The sequence below is a fragment of the Gopherus flavomarginatus genome, chromosome 10, assembly GCF_025201925.1.
Source record: "Gopherus flavomarginatus isolate rGopFla2 chromosome 10, rGopFla2.mat.asm, whole genome shotgun sequence".
NCBI lineage: Eukaryota > Metazoa > Chordata > Testudines > Testudinidae > Gopherus > Gopherus flavomarginatus.
In genome coordinates, this window is record NC_066626.1 from 54,010,065 (window position 1) to 54,034,463 (window position 24,399).

At 42.3% G+C, this 24,399-nt stretch overlaps 1 protein-coding gene across 13 annotated transcripts in view; it reads right to left on the minus strand.

The window, feature by feature from the left end:
* FMNL2 (formin like 2) overlaps window positions 1-24,399 on the minus strand; it is a 279,611-nt gene that overhangs the window by 25,210 nt on the left and 230,002 nt on the right. For all 13 annotated transcript variants that reach the window (XM_050969196.1, XM_050969199.1, XM_050969195.1 and 10 more), the window contains 5 exons: window positions 16,731-16,805; window positions 10,836-10,946; window positions 7,765-7,914; window positions 2,797-2,898; window positions 444-759 (listed from right to left, as the gene is read on the minus strand). In XM_050969196.1, coding sequence (XP_050825153.1) covers window positions 444-759; window positions 2,797-2,898; window positions 7,765-7,914; window positions 10,836-10,946; window positions 16,731-16,805 — 754 coding nt within the window. The remainder of the gene's footprint in view (window positions 1-443; window positions 760-2,796; window positions 2,899-7,764; window positions 7,915-10,835; window positions 10,947-16,730; window positions 16,806-24,399) is intronic.

Below are 24,399 nucleotides of genomic sequence, written 5' to 3' on the forward strand. Positions count from 1 at the left end.
AAACACTCACCAAAGAATTACCTATGAGAGAATTAAAAGCCACAAAAGATTATGTCTCTGGGCTAGATTTCTCAGCAGGTGTAAACTGAAGCTGGTAGCCTCACTGACTTCAACAGACCTATGCTGATTTAAAGCAGCTGATGATCTGGCCCCTGGTTACTATACATACCAGTGTATGCATCTCATTAAAAAGAATGAAACAAAACCATCTGCTCTCATCAGAGCAGGCTTTGTTTTCTGCATCTGGGTTCAAACACTTTGGGTTTGTCAAGTTGGATCCATGAATATTCACTGACTATGTTTGTTGTGTGACAGTGACCCCAAGTTACACCCTCAATGGAGCTTAAAGCAGCGTGAAACCTGTGAGAGTGAGATCAGACACAGTGAGCTGCACCATCAACTTCCAACCTCACACCTGCCCCTTACGTCGTACTATTTCTCACCTGTCTCAGATGTTGGTGGTAATGGCGGCAATGGGGGTGGAGGTGGCGGCAATGGTACTGAAGGCATAGCCCTAGTCACTGGTCCCACACATGTGCCAGCTGTAGCTTCTGACCCTGATGGCAGTGTCCCAGAGGCCACAGCAACAGGAAGAATAGAGATGTCACCATCACCTTTCTTCTGAATTTTAATAGTCCCTTGCTTTTCCAGTTCATGGATTTTTTTCTCCAGGGTTGACTGTCGCTGGATGGCTTCCTCTTTTTCTTTGACCATTTTTCTCAACGTGTGAACCTGGGTATTTGCATCTTTGTAAATTTCCTGCAAAATTGTCCAAAAGTAAAGAATTTACTTGCATTCAAACGACAGCACAGAGCCGTACTGGAAATAGAACGACAGCATGGCACTGGATTGCCCCTTGTGCTCAGTGATAAAGCATTTTGATGAGAGCGATACCGCTTCATTTGCCCGAAAGAGGGTTCATTTTGCGTTGCCCCCATGTTAGCACTAAGCATGTGTACATGAATGAGTTGTATAAGGAATCTCAACTCTGAGCACTAGGATAGAATTTGTGGGCATCAGTGCTAAAATATCTCCCAGATAGACTACTAGGATTATGTTAATCCTAAATAAATAGTGCGGTATGATGATCATATGTCAGCCAAACTGTGGCTTTCCCTTCCTTGCTCCATGTCCAGTTGCTAGCTGCCTGGCCTGCCTATGAGCACATGTTGAACACTTGGCAGAAGCAGGAACAGAGATATGCCTTCTCCTGGTCTCTCCCCTTTGCCTTGCCTAGCAGTGGTGGCTGTGTTCTCAGAAGGCTAGTGGGGACCTATGTTTGAGGCTCATATTCTGAGGCAGGGATTGTATCCCCTACCGTCCAGGGCATATGGGACCAATGGCCCATATCAGTATGTAGGTAGCTGCACACAATACCATGGCCGAAAACCTCTCAGGGCCTCTGAAGCCCTCATTCTGTCTTTCTAGCTGCCTGCCTGATACAGATGTAGTTCTCCACACCAGCAGTTCTTGAACTGTGGGTTGGGACCCCAGAGTGGGTCGTGATTCGTTTTAATGGGGTTGCCAGAGGTGGTGGTAGACTTGCTGGTGGCCCAGGGCTGAAGCCATCAAGCTTTGGCAACCCCCTCCCAGGATGGCAGGGCTTGGGCTGTGGCCCCTCAGCGGGGTGGCGGGGATTGGGCTTCGGTCCCCCTTCCCAGGATCATGTAGTAATTTTTCTTGTCAGAAGGGGGTCATGGTATAATGAAGTTTGAGAAACCTGCTCTACACCAATGATATAACTGTTTCCATACGACCTAATAAAGACTTCATAAAAATCGACAAAATGAGACAAACATATAACAGAGAAATATTTAATAGTGATGTAACTTGCCTATTGCCATTTCTTTAGCAAGACCCGCACAACCCTCTGTGGAGATTACATGTCACTTCCGCTGCTAGTGTAAATTGGTGTAGCTCCATTCGCTATATAAATATAATTCTCTCTCTGAGATCTGTGGATGTAAAGTCCTGCAAAGCACCTAAGATAATGTAGCTCTGGCTAGATACATACTAAGGAGAAAGAAAGTCTTGTCCCCTGAATATGCTGAAATGTGTTTGCCCGAAGTTAGCTAGTCTTGATCTTGCTGTGAAAAGGCTAATGAGCTCTGCTGAGTCGCTGAAATAGATAGCTTGTTATCCTGCCCAGCTAAAAGGGAGATGCTAATTTCTTGCAAGAGAGAGAATCTAGTGTGTGAGCTGAGCAGTCAGGAGTTAAGTAAGTCTAGAAGTAGCCAGCCTGTGGAGAAGTTATGGGCTGAAGTTTCTATTTTATCAAATTATCTTTTATACGATTAATGTCTGTGCTAATGAAGCCATACCCCAGGAAGGGAGTGAGTTTGGACCCCACACAGTGCATGTACTGTATTTGACAGCACACGAGCAAGGCACCTGCTCAAACGCCACTGCTGCCATGCACCCAACCTTTCTGAAGATTTTAATTTAGCCTCTAATTTTCACCCACAATCAACTGTCTGCAAAATATAGGCAGAATTAAATGCAGACATGAATGATAATGTTCAGACATCTACATGTCTGATTTGGCCAGGCAATCAGAGAGTTAAATGTCCAATCTCAGTTCTTTGTACCCACAAGTAAATCTGCCTGCCATCGATTATGGGTTCAATGTTAGAAGCCATTAAAAAAGTTCAATCCATAAAGTCTGACCATGTGGAAGCATCATGATTCAGTGTCACACTCCCATTTCAAACAGTGAATTCCATATTAAATAGAAAATGAAATGGAGATCTTTCTCCTGAATGTGACATCTGTCTGTAATGTCATCATCACACTTACTCGAACAACATCCAGTTCTTTGTTTCTCTGCATAAGCTGCTTTTCCAGTTCCACAATCTTTGCCATAGCTTCATTCTCTGTGTCTTGCAGTTTTTCCGATAGCTGTAATTGAAAAAAAGATATTGATGGTAACAGATTTCTCAAACAACAATATCAGTATCACTAACTGGAAAAATGGTACCTGGTAAGCTATTGACATTGGGCCAAATCCTGATGTTCTTATTCAGTAAAGCTCCTATTGAAATCAATGGAAATTTTGACTGAGTAAGGACTTCATTATTTTGTCAATGGGGCATGAACTGCATTGTTGATGGTCCTGTTAAATCTGAACATCATTTGCTAAATCTGATCAGCAACCAACTCAATGGGACTGCAGTTATTGAGTCTGCTCAAGAAGAGAATATCCTACAAAGAAAGCAAGACTTCCGGGCCACTTTGAAAAAACAGTTAGGAAGTCATCACTTTACTTATAAACTGAGTAAGTTTGATCTGGAAATCACTGAGACAAAAAATCATGGAATCACACAATGCCATTTTTGCAAAGTCACTTTGCAAAGTAGAATCTGCATCACTAGGGCCCATGTTTATGTCTTTCAATGACTGTCAGATCAGATTTGCTCATTTCACAAATAAAAATGTTTTGTTGTTGTTGTTTTTTGTAAACTGCCAATCCTACAAACTTAACTTGGATCTGAAAGCCAAACTGTAATTCTGACTGAACTGGGGTGTGTTGTAAATGGTAATGTGCAATTTTCTTCTGCATCTCTGTAAACTTTGAGGTAAAGACTTTGCAATTGGAACAAACATAATTAACGATTCTGTTAAAGCATGAACTTGGGAATTTCAAGTCTTCACTTGCATAGCCAAATAGATTTTGTAGTGCAAACAGAAAACAGAAAGGCAGAAAAAAACATGTTTTAGTAACTAAAGTAGCCAATTATGTCTCTAAACACTCATAGACTCATAGACTCATAGGTCAGAAGGGACCAATCTGATCATCTAGTCTGACCTCCTGCACAAGGCAGGCCACAGAACCCCACCCATCCAATTTTATAACAACCCCTATCCAAGGACCGAGTTATTGAAATCCTCAAAAATGGTTTGAAGACCTCAAGCTGCAGAGACACCACCAGCAAGCGACCCGTGCCCCACGCTGCAGGGGAAGGCGAAAAACCTCCAGGGCACCTGCCAATCCGCCCTGGAGGAAAATTCCTTCCCGACCCCAAATATGGCGATCAGCTAAACCCTGAGCATGTGGGCAAGAGTCACCAGCTAGCACCCAAGAAGGAATTCTCCGCAGCAACTCAGTACCCATCGCATGCAACATCTCCCCGCAGACCATTGAGCAGACCTGTCTGGTGGTAATTCAAGATCAATTGCCCAAATTAACGATCCTATCATAACATCCCCTCCATATACTTATCAAGCTTTGTCTTAAAGCCAGGAAAGTCTTTTGCCCCTACTACTTCCCTCGGAAGGCTATTCCAGAACTTCACTCCCCTAATGGTCAGAAACCTTCGTCTAATTTCAAGTCTAAACTTCCTAATATCCAGTTTATACCCATTCGTCCTCGTGGCTACATTAGTACTAAACTTAAATAATTCCTCTCCCTCCCTAACGTTAACCCCCTTGATATATTTATATAGGGCGAGCATATCCCCCCTCAGCCTTCTTTTGGCCAGGCTAAACAAGCCAAGCTCTTTGAGTCTCCTTTCATAAGGCAGTTTTTCCATTCCTCGGATCATCCTCGTAGCCCGTCTCTGAACCTGTTCCAGTTTGAATTCATCCTTCTTGAACATGGGACACCAGAACTGCACACAGTATTCCAGATGGGGTCTCACCAACGCCGTATACAACGGTACTAACACATCCTTATCCTTGCAGGAAATACCCCGCCTGATGCATCCCAAAATCGCATTTGCTTTTTTAACAGCCGTATCACATTGGCGACTCATAGTCATCCTGCTATCAACCAGTACCCCAAGGTCCTTCTCTTCCTCCGTCGCTTCCAACTGATGCGCCCCCAACGTATATCCAAAATTCTTATTATTAATTCCTAAATGCATGACCTTGCACTTTTCACTATTGTATTTCATCCTATTTCTATTACTCCACTCACATTTAGCAGATCTATTAAATAAGAACACATTGTTTTTACCAAGGCATTTTTCAGAGCAAAATACCTCTTTAAGGGAGAGGATATTATAGTCAGTTCTAACTGCTCCTGAGAAAGAATGTACTTGTTCTACGTCAAGCCAATGTTCAAAATTTGGAGTAAACTTATGACAGGAATGAAAAAAATGACTTGGGGGTTATTTTTTAAGTCAGGAAAACACTTATTTTTAAAACAGGGAAGTCATAATTTCAAGACTAAAATAACTGATACCAAAAATGTCTGGCATGGAAAAACTAAAAGCAAACAGTGCATCTCAGAGTGATGCTACACTTCAGTCCTCATTACTGAGCCATGTGGAACACACCTGAGCCTTTACCTCTTGAGGCCCTAACAGTTTGTTTTATGAAGTCCAAGTGCATATCTGTTCTCTATCCATCTCCTTTTGGCATCAGACACAGTCCTACTGCTCAGAGATTTAAAATCATCCCAAATGCATGCTTCTTCAGTCTGTTTCTGCTTTACACATACTTAGTATATGTGTTGGAAGTCGCACAGAACTCTAACTGTACTTTTATGGCATGGAATGTTTATCTGCTCTATTTATTTGTACTGTATTGCTAAGGAATCTGCAATTTATATGTAAATTAGTTTTTTCTGCCTATAACTCTATACAGACCCAGGCTCCCAAGTGAGTCCATCTGGAACTGTAATGCAACTAAGAACTCTGGAACTGTTGGAATCCATAAGCTCCAGCCCACAAAGCTAGGACCATATATGCTTGATCAGTGGTGAGGTTTCCAGCAAGGACAACAGGAACTATATGCATGTGAAGCAGAACCAGCATGGGTCCCCCAAATAGGAACCAGGTGAGTCTGATCAGTCAGATTCTCTGGTAATGGCTACATCTGGAGCTGGGGGTGTGATTCTCAGCCTGATTCTCATACTTGAGCTAGCTTTCTATGAGCTAGCATGCTAAAAAATAGTACTGTAGCATGGGCAGCAGCTAGTGGCAGCATGAGCTATCCTGCCTGAGGACTTACCCATGGGGTAGCTAGCCCGTGCTGCTGTTCGCCTCTGAATATACTGCTGCAGCTACCTACTCGTGCTGGCATACTAGCTTGATGAGAGCTAGGGTATGGCTACACTTGGGCAGCGCTTTGAAGTTTCGAGTGTGGTCGCAGCGCCAGCGCTTGGAGAGAGCTCTCCCAGCGCTGCACGTGCTCCACATCCTCTATGGGTGTAGCTTGCAGCGCTGGGAGCTGCACTCCCAGCGCTGCGGCACTGTTTACACTGAGGCTTTACAGCGCTGTATCTTGCAGCGCTCAGGGGGGTGTTTTTTTCACACCCCTGAGCGCAAAAGTTGCAGTGTTGTAAAGCGCCAGTGTAGCCATGACCCCAGCCTGAAATGTCCATTCAGTCTGTGAATCACAGAAATGTAGAACTGAAAGGGAACTTGAAAAGTCATCTAGTCCAGTCCCCTGCACTGAGGTAAGACTAAGAATTACCTAGACCATCCCCGACAGATGTTTGTCTACCAGTTCTTAACCTCCAATGACAGTGATTCCGCTGTCTCCCTAGGTAATTTGTTCCAATGCCTAACTATCCTGATGGTTAGAAAGCTTTCCGAATGTCTAATCTAAAACTTCCTTGCTGCAATCAGTGACTTCCAGATCAAAGTACTAAGTAAGAACTTTATCAATCAACAGGTACCAGTTGTGCACATATGATCAGTGCTTAAGTGGTGGATTTTTCAAGATGCACAGTGACCTGTGTGCACATACTGGGAAGGAAAGATGATTTTATGGTTAACTCTGATGACCTGGGTTCAGTTTCTAGCTCTAATCCAAACTCACTGTGTGACACTGGGCAAATCATGTAATCTCCCATTGTCTCAGTTATCCCCATTTTATATGTGGCAAATATTTTCCTAGCTCACAGGTAGAAGGCTAAATTCACTAATTTGTGAGGTGTTCAGATGCTACAGAGATGGGGCCATATAAAGAGATGGGGCCATACCTAGAGAGAGACACAAACAGACATAACACATATTGGACCCAAATTACTAATCAGTGCAATTCTATTCTATTTAGACTCTTGTACCACAACAATCACTGTGGTATCTGAGAACCTGGTGCTTTTCCCCATCCCTGGCTATGGTCAAGTAAAACAAGATAAATCAATTACTCAAAAGCATAGGAGGAACCCTTTTCTCACTGAGTCTGTAAATGGCCTAGGAGCAAAGCCACCAATTAGCTAATGAGTGGAGAATATGAGGCTAAAATACATTCTTGTGTGTCTTGTTTTTCATTATAAGTTCCTTGTGCAACAATAAAAACACATGGTTGTTGTTGAAGAGTAGCCACCACTACTTGATGTCATTTCATTGTTAACAATGAATGATTCTAAATTGAATCCAGAGTCAGTTCTAAGTATGAAGAGAAGCAGCAGCCTCTGCCAAGTCCCCACTGACTCAAGGTTGGAGGCCTCCCCACAAGAACAGCAGTAGGGGAGACTTGTCATCTCTCAAAAATGAAGGAAACATAAAGTGTAGTTTTCCCTACTGAGGACCTACCACACTTAGCAGCACTTGGACTTCCATAATCGGCTGCACAAGAACCCATTCCTGAGATGTTCTTTCCTGACATTTTTCAAGATTTGTTCAGATCTAGAAGCCAAAAACTTGCTTAATCACTCATCAGGAAAACAGCCAAAATGACTCCTCTTACGCAGGGGCTCCTGACACCCAGAGGCTCTACCTCTGGCTAAGCCTGTGCTTGCAGCAAGCCCACCAATATAAAGCATTAACAGCTTAGACTTAACTAAATCAAAGGTAATTTCAACTTTGCACTAACATGAGAAATATTTTCTTCCAGTTCTTCAACTCTTTCCAAGGCTGCGTTTTTGGTTTCGGCATCTTCAAGCAAAGCTCCCACATCAAACACATTGTCCAAGTAAGCTTGAATCTGCACCTGCAGTTTGTCACTCTCTGTGTGTTTCAGCTTCTGAAAGTCCAAAGTAAAAGAAGCGTAATGAAATGCATTCAGCAGCATGCAATGACAAGGCCACAAATACTGAATGGATGCAAATATGTTGCAATCAAGTTAGGCCCCATTTTCATATTTCAGAGATGTGCTTAACTTTTTAAACATCACTGAGAGTTATAAATAATACATGGCAAAATGTACGGAGGCCCGCAAAAGTTGAGAACTTTAAAATTAAGCAGTAGTTTTTTCTGTAGTAACATTAGCATTTTCTTTAATGGCAGGAGTTTGAGATCTTAACATCTGAATATGACTATTGACAGCACATAAGCAAGAGCAAGACCCAGACAAGAGTACCAAGCAGAATGTGAAGACTCACTGATGTGCCATGTAAATCTGTGACAAACATCTACGTATATACTGTGGCCCACACTGTGCTATTCAGGAACAGGCTCACTCTGTGGTCGATGTGGAGCCATGCCTCACCACTGCAGTGGAGAGTTCTGGGGGAGAGCTGCTGTGGTCAGGGAGAGAAAAAATACCTCCTGGAACTCACCAGCATACAGACAAGTGCAGCCAGTTCTGCCAACTGGCACAAAAGGAGAGGAAGGGCTCCGCCTCCTTCCCACCCACTCTGGGCTGGCTAGTGCCGCACAAGGCAGTAAGACAGTAATCATTGCACTCAGGTAAATAAATGGAATTCAACTGTGCCTGACCCCTGAATAAGATGAGGGGAAGGCTCCATGTGCCTTCTGCCTTGTGTACCTATGCAGAGGCTCTGTATCTGTTCTCTATTGTTCTGCCTGTGTTTGAGATGAGCCCACATGATTTGAAAATGTTAACCTTTGAGCTGAATAGACACAGGCCAGGAAGAGATTGTGATGAAATATCTTTCTAGATGAACTACAGTTTTTGTGCTGGCAGAAGATCATCATCAGTATAGAAAGGAGTGCTTGGTGTCAATGTGTACATATTCCTAACAGAGAACAAAAAGTAGCTCTGTCTCTGTTATCACTGAGCAGAGCCAAAAACCAGCAGGAACAGACGAACTCCTGCGCAACAAAAATACTGTTTTCCATGTAAATGTTCCTAATAATAAAACACTGTGGGGAGAGAGAAATACATGGGAATAGGGGAGAAATGTGATATAAAAGCAGCATTCTCTTTAAATAGAACATTTCCAGAAGGTGCCAGTAAATCTCTAAAGTCAGTGGCTGGGGAACTTCTAGTCACGATTCAGTAGGAAAATGTGTTATTTTTTAATCTTAGGACCACAGCATTTAATCATTTGATGATGTACTATCCTATGCTGTGTTTGCTCTACAAATTCTCCCCACCTTACCTGGTAACCAATGCCCTGATTCAGCAGGGTGCCTAACTCACATGCTTAAAAGTCAGATATGTGCTTAAGTACCTTGCTCAATTGGGCCCCAAAGAACAGAACCAGACCAAATCATTGATGTTACGAGGGATGAATTTGGTCCATTATGGCCAGCTGTGAGGCTCAACTTTGGAACAAACTTAGGTTTGGGGAAATGATTATTACAAGATGAGGGTCAAATTTTCATCCATGCTCCATGAGCAGGTTTACATCAATGGTCCTAGTTCAGCAGAGACAATTGCTACATTTTTAGCAAAATATGTATAATCTCCTTACTCTGTCCCCTCCAAAAGCTCTCCTGGTTCAATGGACTTCAGGGGAGTTAAAAGGCTTGTCCCTATTTTTTTCCCCAATATCCCTTTTATAGATTTCCATTGCAGATATGTCTCCCACTGCACATAACAGGAGTTCTGTACCTGGAAGCAGGGGAGATGCCCCTTACTTGCTAGGTAAGAAGTATCACTGAACCCTCAGAGCCACTAACATTATTAGCTCCTAGAGAAGAGAAACGACTAGGGGAGTTAGCCAGACTTACTGACTCTTTCAGTGTAAGGGCGATGCTGTTGTGGATAAAGAAATATAAAGAGAAGAGGGGAATGAAATAATCAGGGTAGCTTGAACAATGTAAGGATAGTTCTGCGGACAACAGACATCATGCTTCCAAGTGCTTGTCTGAGGTTATTTCTTCCTTTTGCTTCAATTTGTCATTTTTACCAAGTGATCATTTACTCATTGCTTTGCCATACTCATGGTTTTCATGCCTGCTGCCCAGAGGATGGTGTTTCTGGAGCCATGAAGGTAGTCACATACCATGAGTCCCATTGCTGAGCATGGGGGCAGGGACTGAGCAAAGCTCTCAGAAGCTGTACACTGCTTTACTTTGCTGCTTTGAGGCTTCTAGCTGAAAACAGTTTAGCTGCCAAGATGTCTGAAAAGAGCCCAGCCCTCTCAGCAGAGAGGTCATTATATTAGATTCAGGTTCCGGCTCCCTTGGAACAAAGATCACTATGCTGGAAGTGTGTGCTGTGTATGGTTTCATTCACCTTACTTGGAACAGCAACTGATTGCACATTTTGATCAAAAAAATACAGAGCAAGGACCAAATTCACTCGAGGATATGTGCTCAGCTTGGAGCAGGGCCCCCAGTATCAGAACGTCTACCTGGGAGACTGCAGCAACACAAAATGCTTTCAACATCCCCCAAGAGACCGGCAAGCAGCCCTCACAACTCCGGAAGTGAGCTGTGCTGGCCAATTAAGGCAGTGGGGGATGGACTGAGGCAATGAATCCACGCTATTGCTTTTGCAATTAGGGCTTCTCTGGAGCCTATAACATTGTCAAGCTGCCCTCCTAAAATGGAGTCCAGAAGGGAGGTTAGAGGTGTACCACCTGGGATGGAGTGGCCCTTGCTGGCAAGGAGAGGCACAATCTGCAATCCTCTGCACTAGCAGAGAGCCCAAATGTCATTCAAGTCATGCAGAGGCTGGCACTGTACAAATATGTTAATTCATTTGGGATATAATGACCAATTCTGGTCAGAGTAAAACCAGGCCATACTCACATCCAAATATTCGTCCAGGCCTAATTTCGTAAATTCATACTGGAGATGAACTCTGAAATTCATGTCCTCTACTGAATGGACTACAATGTTGATGAACTGCATACATGCCACCTGTAGGGAACAATCATCACAGACTGAAAATTTAACAAGAAATAGCAGTGCATCCTTTGTTTTGAACAGAATGCTAGGATTTGCCACACTGCATAAAAGTATTTAAAGACGATTCTCCTCCCTCCTACCCAGGGATAATAGCTCATGCTTCAGATAGAGAAGGAAAAAATCTGCTACAAACCTGGCCAACTGAACAGCAGATGGTGTGTGCAAAGGCACCATGCCTTTGTGACATCACAAAAAAGCACAAATTTTGGGGCCTGATCCTAAATCCAGCAAAGTCAAAGGAAGGACTCCCACTGACTTCAGTGGGGATTGGTTCAGGCCCTCTGTTTTGACAAACCTTACTACAGATGTTATGATTGTTTAATGTCATATTTACCATATATGGAAACTCTCTGATTTTCTTCTAAGGGTTTAAAGTAGTGGATCCTGGCTTAAAAGGTGTTTGTTTATCCTGATGAATGGAAATGTGAGATTCCAAAAGTTCAGGAATGTCTGTAGAGCCCAGCTTTGTTTATTGTGCCCTTTACTTAGTCCACGGAAATAAAATGTTTTCCAGGCAATCATTAGATTTCCATCTGACTACAGAAGTAATTTAATTAGCTCTTGAAGAGAACAACGTCATTTTTCAAATGAAGGCCACAATTCTTTCCTTTAATAATGATGCGTGCATTTTGTTTTGCAACTTGCTGGCACTGTTAAATTAGACAACAGGACCAGGCATTTTAAATGGAAGGTGCTTTGTTGTTGTTCTTGGAGATTTCAAAATCCAAGATTTAGTAACGAATGTTAAGATTCATATTACTTAGCATACAAATTAACACAGACACAATGAAAGAAACAAACTCTCCAAAGCAAGGTCATCTGGAGCCATCACTACAACCGCTCCATAACAGATGAGACAGGGTGTGCTGAGGCTGATGGCAGAAGGATAGCTGCAAAATGCAGGGTGTCAAGTTACATCACCCAATTGAGCTTGCCTGTTCATTTTATATAGATCTAGCTTTCAGTAGCGATAGTTGTTGGGCCATATTCTGCCCTGAGGTACATGTTCCCAGCTCCCATTTAATTCAGTGGGAGTTGCACCTGCTTATCTGACCACAGAATTTGCCAGATTTGTCTCTGTTATTTTTATAAATGTCTTTGTATAGTTGTTACCTTTAAGCAGTAAAATCGAGTACTGATATACATGTTTGATTGATTTTTCAGTTAATAGGCTACACTATCTATTTTTTTCAGTTACACAGATATTATAGTATAAATAAAACGATACTGTATGTGTGTTTAAAAACAGTCAGTCAATCTGTTTAGGACTAACCTGAAAGAAGATAAATCCCATGGAGCATGACTTACATACAGCCAAGAGTTCAAGAACAATCTTGGGGTCAATCAACATTTTGCAGGAAGAAGTAAGCAAACAGGAGGACTACGCTTTGAATTACCACCTACCAGAACACAATAAAAAGAATGCCAGCTAATTCCACCTACTGGCTGTTTTTGTAGAGACCGCCTCCAGGTGGTCAAAGAGTTGCTAATACAACATCTTGGGCACATAGCAAACTGATTAACCAAGAGTTAAACATAGCTTGTGTCAAATGATTTTTTGTGTGTGTGTGTATGTGTGCGCGCATGTGTGCGTAATATCCACACTGCATTTTTCATTTAAATATTCTGTTTCCAGAAAATATTGTTTAGGTCCCCAATAATGCAAATACAGTTGTGGTTAAGTGCAGGGATATGCCTCAATGACAACCTCCTCCTCCTCCGAGTTCAAAGACCCTTTGCTTCTGGCAGGTATGTGCAAGGGGCGGTGTAGGGGGGGAGATGTGTGTGTACAGGAGAGGGGGACAGTGGACATCCAAATCCAAATATTTCAGCTTGGACCCATTTCTAACTGGAAAGCGCTCCCTTAACATGGCTAGAAAAATAACTTTATTATGTGAATCTTTATAGTACAATATATTCTTCTCAAGTTTCCGTAATCAAATACTCTTTTTTTCCTAGTACCACTATTGGCCCTGAACCGCTGAGCAATAGCACACTGGAGGGTAATTTAACAGAGGGCCAAATCCTCTAATTTTAAAAAGATCTGTTAAACAAAATAAGAGAGTAATAAATTCTTGCAACAATAGAGGCAAATCCTGTGTTCCTTTCTCAGGCCCTAATCCTGCAAACATTATACACATGAGTAAAGAATTTACTAGATCAAAGTAACTGAATGTAAGAATTATTTTTAAAATTAAACAGTAATGAGTTACTGACAACAGTAACAAACCTCTCTGAAACACCTTTTTAGTTACTCTTTCCTCTTTTCACATTAACACCCTCTTATTTTCCTCCATCCCCATGTCAGGATATAGTTAACAGAAAATCCTTCTTGTTATCTTCTCCGGTTGACATCAAGGTGAAGTCAAGTAGCTGCAGAAATATTTGTTTATGTTCAGCTATAACTTGAATTATTAGTCAAGTTTTAACAATGCCTCCTGGAGTTCTGATTTTTTGGCATAATTTTTTATCATCCTGCCATAACTGACTTTGGCACGTTACAAACCCAAATGCTCACACAATATAGGTGGTTCAGCAATCCAACATCCAAGAACTGTCAACATTGGCTCTATCTTTATGGTCTAGCTTTCCCCCACAACCCTGAAGCATAGTCGTCATAGGTTGTTTTTAACAGCATGTGGATATAGTCAGAACCAGATGGTGACAGAAAGATCCAATCTGTCAAACCATTTGTCATTAATTTTCTGTCTTTCTGCTGCAGGCCTGTCAAGTATTTAATCACTTAGAAAAAGTAGGTGGAAGCAACCCAAGGACACAGATTTTATTAGTAATGGGCCAGCTCTTGACAATCCTCTCTCAGAGCCATGTTGTTCCATTTCAATCAGATTTCAACATTGACTTCAATGATGAGCTCTAAAAATGCAATGGCTCAATCAGGCCCTTTACTCTGGGGGGCATGGATCAGATTTCACATAACATGCCCTGTCAGTACCCAGAAACAACGGGCCCCACTTTCAGAGAGCACAGTGGGATGGTGCGAGGAGGGATAGGTAGGCATCAACAGGACCTAAATCAAGAGCTTCACGATTTGGTCCATAATGCATAGACAGTTACATAGGGGCATAACTATATACAGCATCTAACATGATACAGAAAAGACACACTCTACCCTTAGAGCAGGCTATCTAATAAGTGTAGGCTTGGAAGGATTTGATTATTATTGGCAAATCCCAATAAACGTCAATTTCACTATACAGGCACAAACAAATAAAACAAATTCCATTGATAATAATTGAAATTTACAGATAGGCAAAGTAAGGAAAATGCTGCTTGAGAAATTATTAGCATTTGATTTAAGGGTATTTACTTTGTATATTTTGACATGTGACATTGACAATTTGTGTTTTAATAGTTATAAAGCTTTAACTTTTTGAATCTCAAAATCTACTGTCATTAAACAATTATCATCTGACCCCTCCATTGTCTCACCACCCCGTATCTTCCTGCAACTGTGAAAATTTTAAATCAATAAAAACTGAAAAAATCCTTAAAGCCCATAAATTTGCACAACTGTGAAAATTTCAAGTTATAAAAATCTTTTAAAAAGCTTAAAAATAAACATTGATATTATCTGTTGAAATTATGAAAAAATAAAAATTGAATTCTGCCAAGCCTGGAGATATGTAAATAGAGATTAGTTTTTTGATATAGTTGGATACTTCCTGGTGGCCTGTGGAGAGCTGGCTGACCACATGGTTCTGTCTTCTTGTTTCCAGCTGCTAAATTGCAGTAAAAGAGGCTAAAAATACACTGACTACTACCCACATATTACTCTTCCACCTAAGCAACTGCTGGAGTCATTACAGGGATATTATACGATTACGGACAGGTAGGGATATTGCCTTTGTGATGGTCCATAAGACAAATCTTTCTATTAAGTTGAAGCCAAAAATGCAACAAAGTTTGAAAATACTTAATCTACATGGTGCCTACCACAATAGAGCTCTGGTCCCACCCTGGAGTCCAGGTGCCACCACAATGCTACTAACAAAGAGCAAGAACAAGATTGTATGGAGTTCAATAAGCCTAGTATAGTTATTTTAGATTTTGTGAAGCTTTTGTTTCAATATGAGAAAGTAGCCACAGAATTTTGTTTACTGCACAAGCTCAAAGATCGCAGTTTAAACATTCTTTATTGGGTGTCATGTTCTGTTGTTTTTAAGAGCTCAGGTATCAAAAGAAGCAGATGGTTTATTGGATTGGTAATTAGACATTTTGTTTTTACTACTCCATCATGGGTTTGAGTTTGGCCCGAGTTTGCAAGGAATGAAAATCATTGCCATGGGACTGCAGTTGAAAACCTACATGAAACGCCATGGTGGTCTTAATCTAATTCCAATTGGACAGAAGTTCACATTACAAAACCCATCAACACAACTGGCAGCAAGTGCCATCCTTGTTGGAAGTCTTAGCAGAAAGGCCAAGGCTTGAATGGGCACAGACGGAACTATCCTCTCACCCCAAGAGGTGGTCAAAATTGAGGCACATCGGCATGGGCAGCATTCTGAAGCTTGCAATGGTGATGCCTGTGTTGTGCCTGTTCTGTAAATAAATAGAGGGCGTTGATTCCAGGGCTTTCAAGCTGATACCTTTAGGAAACACTAAAATTGACTCATGGTACATTTTTCAGACCTATGTTAAGGCTCAATTCATAACAAATTCATTATGTTTACCATTTAAACTCATTCATCATGTCATGATTAACCAGAGCTTCCAATGCAAGATCTGGAGTTTGGTGTGTATAGGTGCCAATGTACTCTTCTGCTATGTTTCTATTTCCTTCCCGATTTCAGGGGAAGTGGAGTCTGTGAAAATGCACAAGCAAATTGAGGAACCCATACTGGTAAAAACTAGTGTTATATTTATCTACAGATAAGGAAGGACAACAGCTGCAATGAGTCTTGGCCATACTTCCCTGTTATATGATGTGATGTGAAGGGTGTTTGAGAATGTTGGCATATGTACACTATGCACATCTTGAGATTTCAGATATTTACTATTCTCCCACTCAGAGTGCACAGTACTACAAACAAGTCCTCCAATTGTGCTGGCCAATGATCACATACTATGATATTATAGTATCAGACACTTTTACAAAAGCCTTTCCACTACATCAAAAGTACCCACATTTTCTATTACCAAGGACCATATTAGCAACTGACTATGGGCCCAAAAGTAGACATTAAACTGGATAAAAGGGAGCACACTGTAGCAAACTTCATTTTTGATGTGTAGATGGCCCTTCTTACTGATTGCCAGCTTTACTGGTAAATATATGGCGTTAAAGTAGCATCTAAAGGCCCCATCTGTGATCAGGGCAGCACCATGATAAACACTATACACATGGTAAGCAACTGTCCCTCCCGTAAGAGTTTACAATCTGAACAGACAAGACAGATAAAGGACGGAAGGGGAGACACATGCACAGGGAGCCTCACAGCACATCACTGCTGTAGCTGGGTCCAAGTCCCAGACTGATGCTCTATTGAGTGGTCCACACATATAGCCTGGAAATACAGTAGCTAATAATAACACATCCTGAGAGTATCAGTAGCAAAATTTGAGCAAAATAAAGAATGGAAGCTGTGTAAGTTTGAAGATACTCATTATGTAACTAACAGAAAAAATGTACGTAAGCCTCAAAGGAGTACTGGGGAACAGGAAGGGACATAAGAAAGAGGAAAGTTTAAGTTTACTAATGACAATAAGACTTACCATGAAGTCTATATTGTTGTCTTCATTTCGGAAGTGTTCCATCAGCTTCTCAAAGCGCTGTTTCTCTCCACAAACCTGCAAAGGAATCACAGCGTACAGTAACTCCTCACTTCAAGTCGTCCCAGTTAACGTTGTTTCGTTGTTACGCTGGTGATCAATTAGGGACCATGCTCGTTTAAAGTTGTGTAATGCGCCTGCTTTGTCTACTGCTTGCAGGAAGAGTAGCCCGTTGCAGCTAGCTGGTGGGGGCTAGGAACCAGGGTGGACCAGCAGCCCCCCTATCAGCTCCTCCGATCAGCTCCCTGCTCCCCTAAGTTCCCTGTGCAGCAGCTGCCCAGCAGGCTAGCAATTGCAGCTGTCCCTCTCCACACGGCCATGTGCTGCTCTTGCCCTCTGCCTTCGAGCTGCTCCCCAGACTCCTGCTTGCTGTGCGGGGAGGAGGGAAGGAAGAGGGGGCTAAAGACAGGGTATCCCCCCCCCTGCTCCTGCACCCCGCTTACTCCATCTTTCATAGAGCGGAGAGGGGGACACCAGGGCTCAGGAGGAGGGAGCTTGTAGCAGCAAGCTCAGCAAGCTGATCTAATTAACAAGGCAGTGTACTTAAGGAAGAAATGAATATATCTACCTCCATTCCTGCTGCCTTGTAGAGTGAGAGAGTTAACCCTTTAGGGCTCAGCCAATTGCTAGTTCATCATTTAGCAGTAAGGGGATATCCCACCTTCTGACTCTTCCATCTCAACCAAGCTTCACAATCATCATCATGTACCAGTATTAAATTGTTTGTTTATAGTGTGTGTGTGTGTGTGTGTGTGTGTGTGTGTGTGTGTTTCCCTTAAAGTCACATAACAGGAACATAACTACAGCATTAAGTGAGGAGTTACTGTATCTGTTACACAACCACCCACTAGAGGGAGTGCTAAAAACATTAAAACCAAGCTTACATGCTTATTCACAATCCTTTATGCACCAACAGTCTCTTCCCTTATTCAGACTATTTTCTTCATGACAAGTCTCTCTGCACAAACATTTTTGACTCTCCAGACTCTGACCATCAGGTGTGCTGCAAGTCACCAGGATCAGAACTCAGGCTTAATTATAAAAGAATACTTTGCATGTTTCCTTGCCTTTAAAAAATTTAGGCAGATCATCAGCTGATGTAAACTGGTGTAGTCAATGGTGGTGAAGCCAACAGAACTATGGCAGTTTACATCAGAGGCGGATGTAGCCCTCTATCCTGTTTACTAACCAATCATGTTCGATTCTTTTCCCCCTCAACACATTTGAATACAATGCCATGCTGCAGAAGATCAAATTACAAGGTGAAAAACCATGAAAATTATCCTCCATCAAATTTAGAGGTGATGTAAGTCAAACACTGGTACGTCTATGTAAATGTTAGCTGGTGTGAGTTATATGGCAAAAGGTAGAGCAACAGGACCGATGGCAGGAAAAGCAACCAATAAAAGGAAGAAATAAGCTCTGAGATAAAGGAGGTCTCACTACATTATTTTATATCTCCTTACATCTTTCTGATAGTTATTTTCCCAGTTTTGATCCCACTCTCCTGACTCCTCAGGATAATACATTGTTTATACCAATTTACAGCAGAGCTGCTACACAGTAAATAAATTGAAGGGTGAAGGAAGCTGGAGTGAATGAGTGCTACAACTATAATGAGGAGGACATAAATAGATTATTAGAAAGATCTGATGTCCTCTCACTCCCCACCCAAGAACTGCATTTCTTAACACTGATGTGTAATCTAGGACATCATTTATACACTTTCAGAATCTGGCCATAAGAAACTAATTTCCAGGAGTCTCTTCTCCTCAAAAAGCAGTTCAAATGAGACAGACAAGATGATAACTCACCTAGAGAGAGACTTAAGCGCCTTTCACTACCAGATGGGGGAGCACTGATTCATAGCCCTGTAGAATCATAGAAAATTAGGGTTGGAAGAGACCTCAGGAGGTCTTCTAGTCCAACCCACTGCTCAAAGCAGGACCAACACCAACTAAATCATCCCAGCCAGGGCTTTGTCAAGCAAGGCCTTAAAAACCTCTAAGGATGGAGATTCCACCACCTCCCCAGATAACCCATTCCAGTGCTTCACCACTCTCCTAGTGAAACAGTGTTTCCTAATATCCAACCTAGACCTCCACCACTGCAACTTGAGACTGTTGCTCCTTGTTCTGTCATCTGCCACCACTGAGAACAGCCGAGCTCCATCCTCTTTGGAACCCCCCTTCAGGTAGCTGAAGGCTGCTATCGAATCCTCCCTCACTCCGCAGACTAAACAAGCCCAGTTCCCTCAGCCTCTCCTCATAAGTCATGTGCTCCAGCCCCCCAACTCTCCTTCCAATAAAGCGCTTGAAGCTCAACTTCACTGGATCTGACTACTAGGGCCAATCCTGCCTCCTCCCTCGTGAGATCAGGGGGCCCTTGGCAGTAGAACTAGTGCATTTCTGCTGCACATGGGGAAATTGTGGGGAAGAATTGGGCAAGGCCACACAGAGCTCCCCTGCATGGCACAGAAATGTGCCTCTGTGGAAAGAGTCAGAAAGGTGTAAGTGGCAGACAGGTCTTTTATGGGCACCCGGCATTAGGGTAAATTTAAATTAAATCAAATAGGTGAGCTCCAACAACAGCTCACAGGCAGCGGGCACAGAAGCTCCCTTACTCCCCGCAAATACCCTTTGAGGCCAATAAGATTGCTTGCTGGAATAAGGGTGTGTGCTTGCACCTTTCTTTGCAGGATTAGGACCTAAAGTCGGAGGGGAATCACGGTGCAGCAGTCACAAAAGTTCCAATGTTAGTATGAATACCAGAGATTAGGAACCACTGCCTTTAAGCACTGCAGGGTCAAATTCATTCCCAGTGTAACAGCACAGATTCAGATCAAGAACAGAAAAGAACAAAATAACAATGGTTTAAAAGAATTTGAGATTCTCAGGGGAAACCAGTAAAATTAATGTGCTTAAATACCCTAACAAATCAATACATAACAGTACACATGAATACATAATCTAGCTAGTTGTTGCCATTTATTCCAGAAAAAGAAAAAAATCCATAGCTCTATTTGCTTGCACATGGAAAACAACTTGAAGAATTATTTATTATCAAAGGTAATTGTTTCCAGTCAACAGCCATATGTCTTATGCTCTCCAGCACATTTCGATTTTTCAGATATGTTTGCCTACATATGTCAATGCTTTTAAGAGGCTAAACTGTGATATATAATCACTGTATTCACTAAAACTTGATTTTACACTAATACTGCAGCTCATAGCCTCTGGGCCACATTTTTTAAGGGGACTTGGCTTGGTTGCTCATTTCTGCACCTGTAAATCATTTATGCCTCCCACAAAATATAATTTATGCACACAAATGGCATCTAGCTAGCTCATTTGCAAGGGAAAATATCATTTGCACACACAGATTCTGTGCTATTTATATAGGCACCATCTATTCTGTGCATATAAATAGCAGTTCCAGGCACAGATTTAGAGGCCATAGTTGGACATATGTCCCTCCTGTACATGTACTGGCACCCAAACTTCTTGTACTGGAGAATTATAAATGTTTTTAGGACAAATTCTGCTGTGAGATATGGGTGTAGGCTCCTTCTAATGAAGTCAATGTCAGCCCAGCATACACCTGAAGCCAGAGAGAGAATTTTCCTGCTTAGACCTTGAGCTCATTTCTGCTGCCCTTCACTTCAATGGCAAACTCTCAGTGATGTCAGCAAGAACAGGAATTGGTCCATTATGTTTTCATACTAAGAATATGTCTTTCAGGGCATTGTATATCTGAGTGAATTGATACTCACACCTTTATTAGTACTGCATCAAATTATGCTCTCGATTGTGCCTGCCTCAGAAAGAGGTTCCTAGCACAGGTATGGAATATGTGGCCAGTGGGATTATAACTGGAAAAGCTATGCTGATGGGGAAGGACCTAAGAGAGCAGCATAGAGGGGTTAGCCCTCAGCAGGACTGGAACTTCCCTTTTTTTCTGGATTCTCAGAATCTGTGAGGATTAGAGGCAACACCCTTTGTCTTCCCAAATCCTAGTCCTAAAAGGAGACCTAGCTGGAAACTCTGGGAGGCACTGTTGGCAACTCTCATGGTTTTATCAATAGTCTCAGGATATTTGGTGTTTTTCTTTAAGTCCCAGCTCCTGGAATCATGCGAGTCTCAGATTTCATTAAAAAGAAGTTTCTAGGCCCAGGTTGTGAAGAAAAGCTCAAAAATGGGACCCGAGTGCAAGCTAAGGCTGAAAAACCAGACGGCAAAAAAACAAACATAAAAAAAACCAACCATACTGTGTTTTTGAAAATCTCACGATTTCTTGGGGCCTGACCCATGATTTTTGAATGTTCATGTGTGGGACTGTTAGTACTGGCAAGGTTAACTTCTCTGAAGCTAAATTCTCAGCCTTTCCTGGGCTCTCTGTCACCACCGTTTCCCAGATTTCTCACCAGGAGGGATGATATGAGTATATGCCAGTTTTAAGTTACCTATCCTACCCTTCCTGGGTCATTTTTCTTGTTAAAAAGTAAACTCTTGAGTCAAGGACCATTTTTTTGGATGTACAGTGCCTAGCACAATGGGACCCTGGTCTTGATTTGGACTTCAGGGTGCTAGCGTAATATCAATATTAAATAGTAATAGCAAGTTATAAACCTCTGGAAAGGAAGTTTATAATGAAAATGCTAGATGGTACTTAGTGTAACAGCTCCAACAGTGCTGTTATCACCATGGTTAATTAACAGATTACTTTTTATTCCCTTTGGCTTAACATATGTTATTCAGTTTGGCAGGCAAAAATATTATTATAAGAGCCTTCATACAATAAAGAGACATGCAGTGTAGTTCTGAAGAAGAGTTCTGTGTAAGCTCAAAAGCTTGTCTCTCTTGCGAAGAGAAGTTGGTCCTATAAAGATATTACCTCACCCACCCTGTCTCTATATTAAAGAGACATGTAATCGAACTTGATGGCTGAGACATAAGCACCTACATTTACAAGTCTTGGTCTCCCAATTTAAGGAGGGCATGGCTTCTCATGGATCACCCTCGCAGATAATAGCAAAGTTGGTCTTTGGTTACTTTCAAGTTTGCTGTGGGTAGTTCAGGGACTCCTTGCTGTGCGCAGTTGCAAAAAGAAGTGATCAACTTCACAGCACCATCTGAAGCAGAAATTAAATCCTCCTGACATCAGAGTGCTAATCTCAGACAGGAGCAAAGTGCACCAACAGCTGCCTGTGGAGTCCGCTGTTAATCTTCACAAAATGAACCATTTCCTTCCAGCTTCTCAGGACTTCTCATTATTAGTGAGGAACAAAACTCATCCACGTATGGTCTCCTTCCTTCAATGCTCCTTCCTTCAATAATTTCCAGAAGCAGAATGATGGTATCAACCTGTGGTATACTCAAGCCTTGAAAGAGACACCGTTGACTAGTGGAAGCAAGCGTAACTCTTGCTTGCTCAGAGTGGCACTCTGTCCCCCTGTAGTAGTGGCTAGCCTCCCTCCTAAAGATTATTGAGCCTGCTATAGCCTTGCCTGAGAAATGTATCTTTTTAGCTCATGCAGTAGAGGCTTATGCATTAAGCTCCAAAGGTCCCAGGTTTGATCCCCAAAGCCGAAGCCTCTATGTGGGTCAGCATTACACAAGAAACTGCTGCTTCCTAAACCTGTGACTAGTTTTATATGTGGCATGCAATCTTTCTATGCCTCAGTTTCCCTACCTATAAAATGTCAATAACAACACTTATTAATTCACCTTACAAGGATATTGTGAGAATTAAAGGGCTTTAGAGTTGAATAGTTATATATAAGTGTTAGTGGAGTCATATATATGTCATCAATCCATATAAGAGAACTAGTAGTGTTTATACACTTTCTTCTTAGTCAAATCTGGACTAATGCCCCTGCATTGTTAGTGGGCAAAATGTTACTGGAGGTTGTTTTTCTGTTGACATGTAAATCCCAGGCCCTATCATTAAAAATCTGGCATTTTTCAAAGAAAAATTATCACTGGCTTAGTGGCAGCTAAAATCAAATGGTTAATTTACATTCTGCCCATCTACACTGTCCTATAGTTTTGATGGAATAAAGATTTCTCCATTCCCCATCCTAAATTGTAGTGTCATGTTACTCTAATATTTAAAAAATGGCAGCTTTCATTCTAGATATGGCTACATTTAGTTAGTAGCTGAAATGATCCTAGCGTGTCAGTGTCTGTAACGAGTTTCACACACTCTGTTTAAGATTTGGAGATCATTGAATAACAGGCTGTGACAGACTGTTGGGAAAAGGATTGCAGATTCAGCCCTCTGTCATGCCCACTCCTCGTTAGAGAAACAAATTAGAGCAGGCTGGAGGTAACCTGGCCCTAACTGGGGAGGTGGAGACAGCTGCTACCTAATTAGCCTGGGGTTGCATAAAAGCCTCAGGGGAAGGAAACCAGGGGAGAGCAAGAGGAAAGGAAAAAGGCAGGGAATGGAAGCAGGGCGATAGCTCTCTCTTCCTTCAGATGGTGACGGGTTACTTGTACTTGATGAAATAGTGGTGGGAACAAACCTGAAAATAAAGTGCACCACTGGTTACTAAACCCAGGGTCTCCAAGTGACTTTGTGAACCTAGCAGAGGCAGAAGCCTAGGGGGCCCTGCCACGCTCTGCTTCATGGGCGCGGTATAAATCTAAGCTGGTATTTGTTATGTCCGATCTTCCCTCCAGACCCACCACTGCTGCACTGGTTATAAGAAATCACCCAATGAGTAAGTTACGGGCAGGTGGCAATAGTTGGTACTTTATACACTTATAATTATTTTTGTCTTAGATTATAAGATCCCTAGGGTAGGGACTGTGTCTTTGTACAGTGTCTAGCACAATGGGGCCATTTCCCTAATATATATATATATATATTTGTTGGCATCACCACAACAAAAATAATATATAAGGTAGGAGGCTGAAAGCGGAGGGGAGCCATAGGGGAAGGAGGCTGCAATCACTCCCTGGGATGAGGAAGGTTCTTAGGGACACAGAGGAAGTCCAGGGGGAGAGTAAGCCCTGAGATCCTGTCCTGGAGTAAGGATTCTAGCACGAGACTAGGAGGGGGTGAAGTAGCAATGGGAAGCAGAATGGTCTCCAGCGGTAAACACAGAAACAGACAAATGGTAAGACAGGGGCTACGTAGGAAGGAGCCCAGGGAAACAACAACAGGGATGCGTACGGAGCAGACCTGGACTGCCAGTTATACAGTCCCTAGGCCAGAACCCAGTGTTGCAGACCTGCCCAGGATTCCCTGCCAGCCACTGCTATCGTGGCATAGAGGCCCAAGTTGGGGCTGAACACTGTCCAGAGAAGGCATTTGGACAGTGGTCCTGTTGGGTTTTGTATCCCTGGAAGAGGAGGACTAAATGGTGACCTGGCCAGTGGGCCAACTTGCCAAAAGAGAGACTATTGCAGAGTGAGCAGAAAGGGGCACCTCAGGCTGCTTTCCCAGACCTAGACATGAGGAGGCGTTCTAGTGGTCAGTGGGAAATCTCTTACCATGCCTCTCACATATGTTTCTTGCCTTCTGTTCTGATTGTATATGATATACACAATATGATACATGTCTTGTTACCATTGTGTACAATTAATGCACTGGATTATTATTTGGA